This window comes from Theropithecus gelada, chromosome 20, assembly GCF_003255815.1.
Source record: "Theropithecus gelada isolate Dixy chromosome 20, Tgel_1.0, whole genome shotgun sequence".
Classification (NCBI taxonomy): Eukaryota; Metazoa; Chordata; class Mammalia; order Primates; family Cercopithecidae; genus Theropithecus; species Theropithecus gelada.
Window position 1 is genome coordinate 61,901,414 of NC_037688.1, and position 12,851 is coordinate 61,914,264.

General features: G+C 40.2%; 1 protein-coding gene across 4 annotated transcripts in view; it reads right to left on the reverse strand.

Annotated features, from left to right (window-relative positions):
• METTL9 (methyltransferase like 9) overlaps positions 1–12,851 on the reverse strand; it is a 53,437-nt gene that overhangs the window by 18,920 nt on the left and 21,666 nt on the right. For all 4 annotated transcript variants that reach the window (XM_025371443.1, XM_025371442.1, XM_025371440.1 and 1 more), the window contains exon 4: positions 6,482–6,666. In XM_025371443.1, the coding sequence (XP_025227228.1) occupies positions 6,482–6,666 (185 nt within the window). The remainder of the gene's footprint in view (positions 1–6,481; positions 6,667–12,851) is intronic.

The window sequence follows — 12,851 nt, forward strand, 5'->3', positions numbered from 1 at the left end:
ACCTCCCGAGTAGCTGGGACTACAGGCGCCCGCCACCTCGCCCGGCTAGTTTTTTGTATTTTTTTTTTAGTAGAGACAGGGTTTCACTGTGTTAGCCAGGATGGTCTCGATCTGCTGACCTCGTGATCCGCCCGTCTCGGCCTCCCAAAGTGCTGGGATTACAGGCTTGAGCCACCGCGCCCGGCCGGAACCTCATTTTTTTAATGTGTATCTGTGTATATATGTGAGTGCACATGTGTATATGTGTGGGGTTACATGTGTTTTGTATACAGTATATGCGTGAATATGTACGTTTGTACCTTATACACAAAAACAGAAATTAAACAATGGCATAAGCAGCAATATAAATAAAAAATGCTAACATTTTCCTGCCATATTCCAAAATAAACTGTCTTGTGTACTTTGCAGTGTATACGTCCCCACTCTGAGACCACTAGCTCAGGTAAAGTAATAAGCTTCTAAGCCAGACTGCAAAAAAGGGCAAACACTAATACCATCAAAATGAACAGAAGTGTTGAATTCAATCATTTACTTTTAATTTCTGGGAGGCATTACATTTTGGTACTGAATTTCAGGGCTGAAAATACACTGTTCATTGTGTAACTAACCAGGAGACAAAATCCCTAAGATAAACTAGTATTTGACTCACAATATGCCTTTCCCATGTAAGCAAGGACCATGTTTCAAAGATTGATTTTGAAGCTGAAATATGAAATATACTTTTGCAAAGAGTTCCATTCCTCTAGGTCATATGTAAGAATATCTGGTGTATACACAGTATTCATTCATTTATTCATCTATCCCACCAACAGTATTGATTTTCAAACTTCAAAACAAGTTTTATTTGGGAAATTCCTTATTTTGTTAAAGCTACAAGCAAGTTTCTTTCCAAATTACACTTCTAGAGATCTAGCAGTTTCAGAGATCTCAGTGTTCAAAAGTATATTTCGAAATTAACAAGAAAACCAAACCCACACCAAAAGGAAATAGCTTTCAGATTAGTTTGGAATGTACAGTCATTGATTTCAGGTGCCAACAATATTTACTGAGTGCTACACTACACAATCAAAGGCCTCTTTTGCAACCTATCCTTGGGTCATACTGAACTTGCTCCACCCCCACACAAACCTTATTCACACTTTCATGCTTTTGCACATGCTGTTCCCCTCAGCCTGGTAAAACGCTTCAGACTACAAACACAGCTCACCTCAACATGAAACCTTCCCTAACTCACCCAGAGGCTAACAGATCTTTTCGTCTCTAATTCTTCAGTACTTACTTTGACATATTTCTTACCACAATTTCCCGCCATTATCTGTTGATATCTATATTCTGTACTATTCTGTGTTTTAAGAGCGAAAGCATGATTCTCATTTATCTCTGTATTTCCACTTGGTACACAGTAGGCCCTCAAATGCCTTTCAATAAATGCAAATGAACAATGTTGCTACAGAAAAATGTTCCTTCAGCATTTAAATTGAAATACGTAGCATACATCAGTCCCTCACCATGAAGCTACACCCCTTTCCATAAAGACCATTCAACAAACCCCAACAGTATTAATTGTCCTGCTATCTGAGCATCCAGAAACATTTTCACTGAAAAGGATTAAGCTGTAACTTTTTTTTTTTTCTTCTTGAGGAGTTTCACTCTTGATGCGCAGGCTGGAGTACAATGACGTGATCTCGGCTCAATGCAACCTCTGCCTCCAGGGTTCAAGCGATTCTCCTGCCTCAGTCTCCTGAGTAGCTGGGATTACAGGTGCACGCCACCACACCTGGCTACTTTTTCTATTTTTAGTAGAGATGGGGTTTCACTATGTTGGGCAGGCTGGTCTTGAACTCCTGACCTCAGGTGATCTGCCCACCTTGGCCTCCCAAAGGGCTAGGATTACAGGCATAAGCCACCACACCCAGCCTAAGCTGTAACTTTCTGTTTAGATTTGAGTTTCCCATGACAATGAAAAAAGAATTAATACTGAAACAACTTGTTTTAGTTTGAGCTACAAAAACAAATTACCATAGACTGAGTGGCTTATGAATAATAGAAATTTATTTCTCACAGTTCCGGAGGCTGGAAGTCTGAGATCAGGGTGCCAGCATCATTGAGTTCTGGTGAGGACCCTCTTTCTAGGGTACAGGCTGCTGACCTCTTGTTGTATCCTTCCATGGCAGAAGGCAGAGAGAAGCAAGGTCTCTCAGAACGCTTAAAAGGGCATTCATCCCATTCAGGAGGGCTCTGCTCTCATAATCTCATCTAACCCTAATCACCTCCCAAAGACCCCACGTCCTAATACCATCACGATGGTAGGAGCCTCAACGTATATATCTGTTGATATATATATCAACAAACACGCAGTCTATAGCACAATTTTAAGAGGGAAATGTAATCACAGCACTTTGGGAGGCTGAGGCGGGGGCATCACTTGAGGTCAGGACTTCAAGACCAGCCTGGCCAACATAGCGAAACCCTGTCTCTACTAAAACTACAAAAATTAGCCTGGCGTGGTGGCACACATCTATAATCCCAGCTATTCCATAGGCTGAGGCAGGAAAATTGCTTGAACCCAGGAGGTGGAAGTTGCAGTGAGTAAGCCAAGATCGTGCCACCGTATTCCAGCCTCAGTGACAGAGTGAGACTCCATCTCAAAAACAAACAAACAAACAAAACAACCATCTCAAGCCAAACAACAGCAACTTCAAGTAAAAAAAAAAAAAAAAAAAATTAGCATCATAAAGTAGAAATATTTTCATTAAAGTTAGAAACAAGGCCAGGTGCAGTGGCTCACACCTATAATCCCAAGACTTTGGGAGGCCAAGGCAGGCCAATCACTTAATCCCAGGAGTTCAAGACCAGCCTGGGCAACACAGCCAGACCTCCTCTCTACCAAAAAAATACAACAGTTAGATGGGTGTGGTGGCATGCACCTGTAGTCCCACCTACTCAGGAGGCTGAGGTGGGAGAATAGCTTGAGCCCAGGAGGTCAAGGCTGCAGTGAGCTATGATAGCACCACTGCACTCCAGTCTGGGCAACAGAGCGAGTCCCTGTCAGAAAAGAAAGAAAAAGAAAAAGAAAAGAAAGAAAAGAAAAAGAAAAAAGAGGGGAGGGGAGGGTGTTTTGTTTTTAAACATTACAAAGCAAATTGCTATCTAGAGACCTCCTCTAGTAAAGTTATACATCTAGTGGTGTGCTGGTAAATGTGTAACTACCAGTTTGGAGAAGAAAAAGGCTATTTGCAGTGTTTGCCAATTTTTACAGTGTAAATACTCCCATAATGGTCAATTTCAATAATGGCCATGTTTAACAACCAGTTCACTAAATTCCTACCAAAACAACAATCAGCTCTCATGAATCAGTCCAAGCCTGCTCTGGCATCTACAGCTTACATCTGGACAACCATGTGAAGACATATGTGCTGGTAAGAACTACTTTCCTAGATACATTTAAGTGGAAAAAGGCAACAGAAGTATTTATAATTGGGTACTGCCTGTATAAACAACTTTTTAAATGTACATACATACTTATATTTGCATAGATTATCTTTTAAAGAATATTAAAGAAACCTGAACAAGATGTGGAACTGGACTGGATGAGAAACTTTTTTGTTGTTGTTGTTGTTTGAGATGGAGTCTGGCTCTGTCGCCCATGCTGGAGTCCAGTGGCGCAATCTCGGCTCACTGCAAGCTTCGCCTCCTGTGTTCACGCCATTCTCCCGCCTCAGCCTCCCGAGTAGCTGGGAGTATAGGCGCCGGACACCGCGCCTGACACCACGCCCGGCTAATTTTGTTTTTGTATTTTTAGTAGAGATGGGATTTCACCGTGTTAGCCACGATGGTCTTGATCTCCTGACCTCGTGATCCGCCAGCCTTGGCCTCCCAAAGTGCTGGGATTACAGGCGTGAGCCACCGTGCATAGCCGAGAAACTTTTTATTATAAACCCTCTAGTAAGTTGTTTGAGCTATTTTTTTAAATTACTGAATTACTTTTTAATAAAAATTACATTTTTGAAAAAGTAAACACCATTAAATTTTTATTTTTATAATATATCCTTTTCTTGACTACATATCTTTCCTTCTTTGGGGGGGTACTTAAAATAATTCTCACTATATTCAATAACCCCTAGCCAAAACTGGGTAAGTAAGCCAAATAAACTGAAATTAGAATATTTTTTTCATTTTGCTTTTTTCCAAAAAGCAAAACTGCTGTGGTTCAACTTCAAGTCATTTACCAAAACAATTATGTAAGTAATCATTTCACCTACAACTACTTTTAGTTAAAAAAAAATAAATTAAGGCAAGTATGCAAAGCACACTCAGATATCTTCCAACAGTCCAGCATTCATAAATCTACACAGCAAGACCATTTTGCATCTCCCAGTTCTCACGGTTTCATATGGAAATCATCAAGATCTAGTGACTCAGAGAAAAAAAGCAATAATAGAGTGCTGTGGCGCGTCTGCAAAATTTACAGGTCACTAAAAGTCACCCATAGCAACAAGGCTTCTTGTCTCAGGTCTGCAGTGTGTCACATGCCAGACTCCTCAGACTCAACAGGCAGCTCTGCACATCCACAATCAAGGAGCTTGTTTTCCACCCTTCGTGGAGACTGCCCTCTTGTCTAGCTTGACTTCCTCTCCATTTTTAGCATCAGACACACAAGGAAATAAAATTCGTGGTTAGATTGATGTTTCTTCCCCCTGCTCTTTCACCTCCTGCTATGCCAGGAAGTAGTATTAAAGTTCTATCATGTGGTTGTCCAACAGGATACAGGAACGCAGGACCTTCCAACCTGATGACTAGTGAGTGCAGTGTAGAGAGCTGGAGCTGAGGCTTAATTACACAGGGAGTAGTAGCACTGAAGTAAGATCAGGTTGCTGAATCACAAAGGAGGACATTTTGCAACATGTAGATGATATATGTACACTCACATTTAAAAGCATTTTTTGTTTACCATGACAAGCCACTCAACAACAGGAACATAAAATGGAGATCTAAGATGGGAAACGGGAGATTTGTTCTCTCTGTTCTTTTCCACACCCCTCTATATCGAAAGAATTCCCCATTTTCCCCATTATCAACACAAATCTGAAACCATTTGGTAAATATTAAAACAAGAATTAAATCTGAAGGCAGTAAGATCTGGGGAGAAAAAATAACAAACAAGAAATTAAATTAATTTGTGACACCACAAATCCACACAGAATCCAATGGTTATAAGAAACAAGGGCATTATTCCTTAAGACATAGATTTTCATGATATTTGATGATGACGACATTTGCAAAATAGTAATAGATTTCTTCAAAATGTCTGTGAGCTCTTAAGAGTTTCTGAAGTCAAGGTCAATTGAGGCAATAAAATAGAAAATCTAAAGATTTTTCAGCCGGGCATGGTGGCTCACACCTGTAATCTCAGCATTTTGGGAGGCAGAGGCGGGAGGATCACCTGAGATCAGGAGTTAGAGACCAGCCTGGTCAACATGGCAAAATCCCATCTCTACTGAAAATACAAAAGTTAGCCAGGCATAGTGGCATGTGCCTATAGTCCCAGTTACTTGGGACTCAGGAGGCTGAGGAAGGAGAATTGCTTGAACCCATGAGGTGGAGGTTGCAGTGAGCCGAGATCACGCCATTGCACTCCAGCCAGGGCAACAGAGCAAGGCTCTGTCTCGGAAAAAAAAAAAAAGAAAGAAACAAAAAAAAGAAACACTAAAGATTTAAATAGTAACGTATAATTCACAAAATAAATAATTGTATATTAATGTACATTAACTTATGAAAATGCAGGAGACTTCAAATCATAACTTTCAAGATGACCTAAAATGCAAACCACATAAACTAAAACTATAAATTAATGTGGCATTAAGTCAGAATGGCCAGAAGTCACAGTAACTATGAAGTGATATGAAATCAACCCATTTCTTCTAACATATTCTTCATTCAATATTGCTGAAAAGCAAGACCATGCAATCAAAAAATCAAATGTTACAGAAAGAAATGATACATGCTGCAACACATATGGTCTTCAAAACAGAAAAAAACAAATAAGAGCATTTATCATTTTTAGAGTCTGGCATAAGAGATGCAAAACACAAAACAAAACAGCCATGACATTCAGCAAGTATATATGACCAGATTTAAAGGAACTGTTTATTGCTCGATTCAGTTGTAAAACTAATAAATAAATGGTTCAAGCTCCATTTAAAACGAGAGATACAGATGCATTTTTGGCTTTCAATCTCAAGCAGTCAGACCCAGCCAAATATTAATTATTACTACTGCAGGGGGAATGCTAGATCTCTATAAAGTCCACCTTAAGGTGAACATTAACCAAGGTGGTGTTTTACATGGATTAACTGGATTACTTTAAACTGCAGGCTATTATGAGAAATACTAGACAATGTTTAATTGTACACAGCACAAAATCACAAATACCAATAAACAGCTATCGTCGGTAACAGCCAGCCTGACTGACCACACTTACCGTTTTCCACATAGGGATGAAAGGGGAGGACTAGGGCCAGGATGACCCTGCCTCTAGTTGGCTCCAAGACACTTCTGATATCTTTTAACAAAGTCAGGGGCTGATCACAGCGGTCCAGCAAGTTCAGACAGCTGATGACATCATACTGGAACCCTGTATTCTGCCATTCATTTATACCAAGCACTCTAGAAAAATCAGAAATAACTGTATTAACATAACATCTCTCTAAAGACATCTTTAAAAATAACTGAGATGACAGTAAAGGCTTTAACTTTGTCTTCTAAATTAAGTTCAAAATCTTCTGTTATAATTTATGTTTGCAATAATGACATGGCCAGGGAAGAGAAAAATAGCAATCATATTTCTTTTTTTTTTTTTTTTGAGATGGAGTCTCAACTCTGTTTCCCAGGCTAGAGTACACTGGAGTAATCTCGGCTCATGGTAACCTCCACCTCCTGGGTTCAAGTGATTCTCCTGCCTCCACCTCCTGAGTAGCTGAGATGACGGGCAGGCGCCACCACGCCCAGATAATTTTTGTGTTTTTAGTAAAGATGGGGTTTCACCATGTTGGCTAGGCTGATCTTGAACTCCTAACCTCAAGCGATCCGACTGCCTCAGCCTCCCAAAGTGCTGGGATTATAGGCGTGAACCACCATGCCTGGCCCATATTTCTTTAAATTTAACATTTCGCCTATTTCCAAATCTCAACACATATGAAATTTTCTTTACAAGAACTAATCATGTTTAGTAAGTATGAAGATGTAACCTGATAAAGTTATGAAACTAAAACATCAAATTCTTGAATATCAGTATAGAACAAGAGTCCTGCTTTCTACCACTCATTGGAACTTAATCAAAAAATATATCATATAATTAATGTTTTCTACTCCTAGGATCCCTTCTATTCTTAAAAATGGCTTGGGAGTGGTATAAAATAATTTCCATTGATACACTTATGACCTTTGAGCACATTTCTGTTCCCAGGAAAGACATATTTCATACTTGAGAATCTTCATATCTAAATAACTACACAAAAAAGGGCCAGGCACAGTGACTCACACCTGTAACCCCAGCACTTTGGGAGCCCAAGGCGGGCGGATCACAAGGTCAGGAGATTGAGACTATCCAGGCCAACATGATGAAACACCGTCTCTACTAAAAATACAAAAATGAGCTGAGTGTGGTGGTGTGTGCCTGTAATCCCAGCTACTCGGGAGGCTGAGGCAGAAGAATCGTTTGAATCAGGGAGGCGGAGGTTGCAGTGAGCCGAGATCACGTCACTGTACTCTAGCATGGGGACAGAGCGAGACTCCATCTCAAAACAAAAAAAAACAAAAACTATACAGAAAAGATAAAGCCCAGGACATCCTATTAACACTAAGAGCATGGTTTAAAAAAAAAAACCACTCTTGACCCTCAATCTCTCACTTTCATATACACACACAGAACACAGAGAACATTTTCAGTCCTCTACAATGTTATCTCTAGAAAGGGGGAGTTTTTATATCAAGAGTCTTTGTTAGCCACACAATTAGGCAATTTTACAAATTACTTACTCCTGCTTGGTTATACCAATCAGAATGTGGTAGGTGAGACATGTTACGATAGAGACAGGTAAAAAAGGGAACATAAAAAAAGGATCTTTGGTAAACAAGTCTTTAGTAATGTTGAGCAGATACTGTAAGATAGCTCAGAAAATTCTAAAAGTATAATGAGGGCTGTTTTGAAACCCTCATTAGCATAATGATTTTTTTATAGCATTTCTGAATAGCAGAATTTTAAAAACACAAAGCACTTAGTTTCATTTTCTTTTCAATCTATATTTTTGTCAAACTAAAGCCTCTTCCAAATAGCAGCCTAACAAACTTCCAGGGACTAGTCAGATTCCTTACTGGAGCAGGTGTTTCAATGCACTAAATAACTGAAGTAAGTAGGGCATTCTGGCTTCAAAATCACTTTGTTGTACTAAGTCAACTGTAACAGTAATTTTGGAAATTCAATTTAGCTCATTCAAAGAGTTTCCAAACACTTATCAGAAGACTACTTTCAGAACAAAAATGTCATCAATTCCCATTCTAAAAAATGGAAATGAATAAAGAAAGGACTATTTGTATATATTAATGCCGTAGCTAAGCAGCCAATTTAAAGTCATAAATTGTAAAACACAAATTATATATTTGATTTTAAAAAACAAAACAACAAAAAAATCTTATGTCTATCTGCAATGAAGCAGAAGCCAAACATCATCAGCATGTTCCAATTTAAATAATCTCACTAAATCTACCTCAGAATTAGTTTCAGATAGGTAGCCTCTGTGTTGGTAATTTTGGAAGAGAAATATACACTCATAACAGAAAACGATGACTAACACCAAGACAGTTAAATCTATACCTATAGAAGCTCAAGTGCATCCTTATTTCTGTTTTGTGATTTTTGTTTGAAAACTCACTCAGTTCCACTGATGAAGACAAATTGGTTAGCCCCACTAAAACTGCCTATTAGCCCAGGAATCCTAACAAGTTGTCAGAATTTTCCTCTTTCTAAAACATATTTCTAAACCTAGAATGAGGGTATCTATTCAGCGGATTATTATTTTCAAGAAAATGAGTGAATACCTCCAGAAGGATGTAAAATATATTTCTCTTTAGAGAATGATAAAGCAGTCAGGCGTGGTAGCTAACATCTGTAATTCCAGCACTTTGGGAGGGTTGCTTGAGCCCAGGAGTTTGAGACCAGCCTGGGCAACACAACGAGACCCCAACTCTATAAAAAATTAAAAATAGCCAAGGATGGTAGCACATGCCTGTAGTCCTAGCTAAGCTACTTGGGCAGCTGAGGCAGGAGGATGGCTTGAACCAAGAGTTTGAGGTTACAGTGAGCTATGATTGCGTCACTGTACTCCTGCCTGGACGACAAAGCAAGATCCTGTCTCAAAAAAAAGGGCCAGGCACAGTGGCTCACACCTGTAATCCTAGCACTTTGGGAGGCCAAAGCGGGCAGATTACCTGAGCTCCTGATTTCAAGACCAGCTGGGCAACACAGTGAAACCCCATCTCTACTAAAATATAAAAACTTAGCCGGGCGTGGCAGCATGCGCCTGTAGTCCCAGCTACTCGGGAGGTTGAAGCAGGAGAATTGCTTGAACCCGGGAGGCAGAGGTTGTACAGTGAGCCGAGATGGTGCCACTGCACTCCAGCCTGGGCAAAAGGGTGAGATTCCGTCTCCCAAAAAAAAAAAAAAAAAAGGAAAAGATGCTTTGCCATCTCAGGTTGGGAGAGCTCTAAACTTAGGAAATAAGCAATCAGTATTTTGATAAATCCTAAATAAAAAATGAAACACCAACAATATAAAGAAAACGTATTGTCTTGCTGTAAAAATCAAAACCACATCCTTTAGTTTTACAATTGGGTTTTCTGGCATAAACAATGACAACTTGGGAAGATAAAGGAAAAACTGGGCCATTTTCTGTTTATTGACCTATTTTTAAAATACAGAAACTTTAGCTGGGCACAGTGGCTCATGCCTGTAATCCCAGCACTTTGGGAAGCCAAGGCAGGCAGATTACCTGAGCTCAGGAATTCGAGACCAGCCTGGGCAATACAGTGAAACCTCATCTCTGCTAAAATACAAAAAATTTAGCTGGGTGTGGCAGCGTGCACCTGTAATCACAGCTACTTGGGGAGGCTGAGGCAGGAGAATCACTTGAACCCGGGAGGCAGAGGTTGCAGTGAGCTGAGATCGTGCCACTGCACTCCAGCCTGGGTGACAGAGCGAGCCTTCGTCTCGAAAAATTACAGAACCTTTATTTTAAAAGGCATGTTTTGCTCACGCCTATAATATCAGCACTCTGGGAGGCCAAGGGAAGAGGACTGTTTGAGGCCAGGAGTTCAAAACTGGCCTGGTCAACATAGTGAAACTCGTGTCTCCAAACATATGACACACAAACAAAACACACACACACGCGCGCGCACACACACACACACACACACTCTCAAATTAGCCAGATATGGAAGCAGGCACCTGTAGTCCCAGCTACTGAGGAGGCTGAGGTGAGAGGATCACTTGAGCCCAGGAGTTCAAGGCTGCAGTGAGCTATAATCACGCCACCATGCTGTAGCCCAGGTGACAGAGACCCTGTCTCTAAAAATGCACATATTAATTAATAATAAAAAGCCTGTTTTTCATGGCCCAGATATTGAAGAGAAACAGAAAATAGTTCTAATCTCAAAAGGAAGAAAAAACTGTAAAATTAAGCTGAAAGTCTACCTTGCCATCTTGGATTGGGAGACCTCTAAACTTAGGAAATAAAGATACCACTTTCTCGTTAAAACTTCAAACTGCACCAATAGTTACAAAATTTACCACTTTTGTGAAAAGATTTTCACTTCATACTAACATTATGAAAGGAATGCCAATCAGTATGAATTTCCCATGCAGGTCAAACTGCAGGTTTTTGGCTTATGTGCTGTATACAAGGGAAAAAATTAAGCCAAGTATTTTTTATGTGGTAGATACCTTTACATACCATGTACACTCCAGATATATTACTAATTCAAACATCTAAAGTTTCACTGAAAATTCCATTTAGACACTTAGAATAAAAGAAAAAGAAGGCTGGGGTGGTTAATCATCTGAAGATGGGTTTAACACCTTCCTCTTCGACCCACTTCAAAGCATGGATTTTTTAAAGGGGAGGTGGAATCAGATTAGGAATTCAGCCTGACTTAAGCCACTGTTATAACAAAGGTCAAAGCATTCCAAGTTTTGAAATGCCAAATTAATTTCTAACTGAAGGAAAACATGTCAATTATTACTATGCAGACCCACCAGAACCTTATCTGAGACAGACTGCTAAAGCTAAGGGGCTTTCTAATCACTAGGCTCAACTTCCTAATGTCTCTTCCTATAACATCCCTAACAGCAATTCAAACACTGACAGTGATAAGGACTTAAGACGGTTCAAGCTAGGAAGGTCGATTTCCCTAAGCTGTAACTCAACTTCTAAGGCATAGCTGTGCCTGATTATACCAAAAACTACACCTACTCCTTTCCTTCCATATAAAAATCCCACAGAGTATCTGTTCACAGTAATCTTCCCTTCCCCAGGCTAAAAATTTCCATGTTTTGCAAATGCTCAAACCAGTGCTGCTCCAAAAGCTACACTGATGGTGTCTCTAGGGTTAATCTGCAAAAGTAGAAACATGTGGATAGGAAAGTGAGTGATTACATAATTCTTTCTCCTTTCTCTCTAAGGCTAACTAGACTTCCAAAAATATCACAGAGAAGGAGGCTGACTCCAGCTCTACCTCCCCCATTCTGCACTGAGCCAAGAGACAGAAATCTCCCAATCAATAAATTATACTGAAATAAGAATACCCTTCCTCTGGCTGGGTGCGGTGGCTCATGCCTGTAATCCCAACAAATCTTGGGAGGCCAAGGCAGGTGGATCACGAGGTCAGCAGTTTAAGACCAGCCTGGCCAACATAGTGAAACCCAGTCTCTACTAAAAATACAAAAAAAAATTAGCCAAGCATGGTGACGTGTGCCTATAGTCCTAGCTACTCAGCAGGATGAGGCAGGAGAATCACTGGAATCCAGGAGGTGGAGGTTTCAGTGAGCCAAGATCACGCCACTGCACTCCAGCTTGGGTAACAGAGTGAGACTTCATCTCCAAAAAAAAAAAAATTACCCTTCTTCCTAGTCTTTCAAGCTCCAGATGACCTTAAAACCAAAATTAACACTGATGACTATATATTAAAAGCAAAACAAAACAGAAAATAGCAAGTATTGTTAAAGAGTGGAGAAACTGGAACCCTTGTACTACATTGCTGGTAGGAATGTAAAATGGTGCGGCAGCAATGGAAAAGTATTGCAATTCGTCAAAAAATTAAACCCAGACTCAGCCATGTGATCCAGCAACTCCACTTCTGGGTCTATACCCAAAAGAAGAACAAGTAGGGGCTCAAGTAGGTATTTGTACACCCATGTTCATAGCAGCATTATTCACAACAGCCAAATGGCAGAAACAACCCAAGTATCCACTGACAGATAAATGGGTAAACAAAATGTGGTACATGCATACAATGAACTATTACTCATCCTTAAAGAAAATTTTGGGCCAGATGCGGTGGCTCACACCTGTAATCCCAGCACTCTGGATTACTTGAGGTCAGGAGTTCGAGACCAGTCTGGCCAAGTAGTGAAACGCTATCCCTACTAAAAATACAAAAAAATTTAGCCAGGCATGTGGCGTACGCCTGTAATCCCAGCTACTTGAGAGGCTGAAGCAGAAGAATTGCTTGAACCTGGGAGGTAGAGGTTGCAGTGAGCCGAGATCACGCCACTGCACTCCAGCCTGGGCAACAAGAAT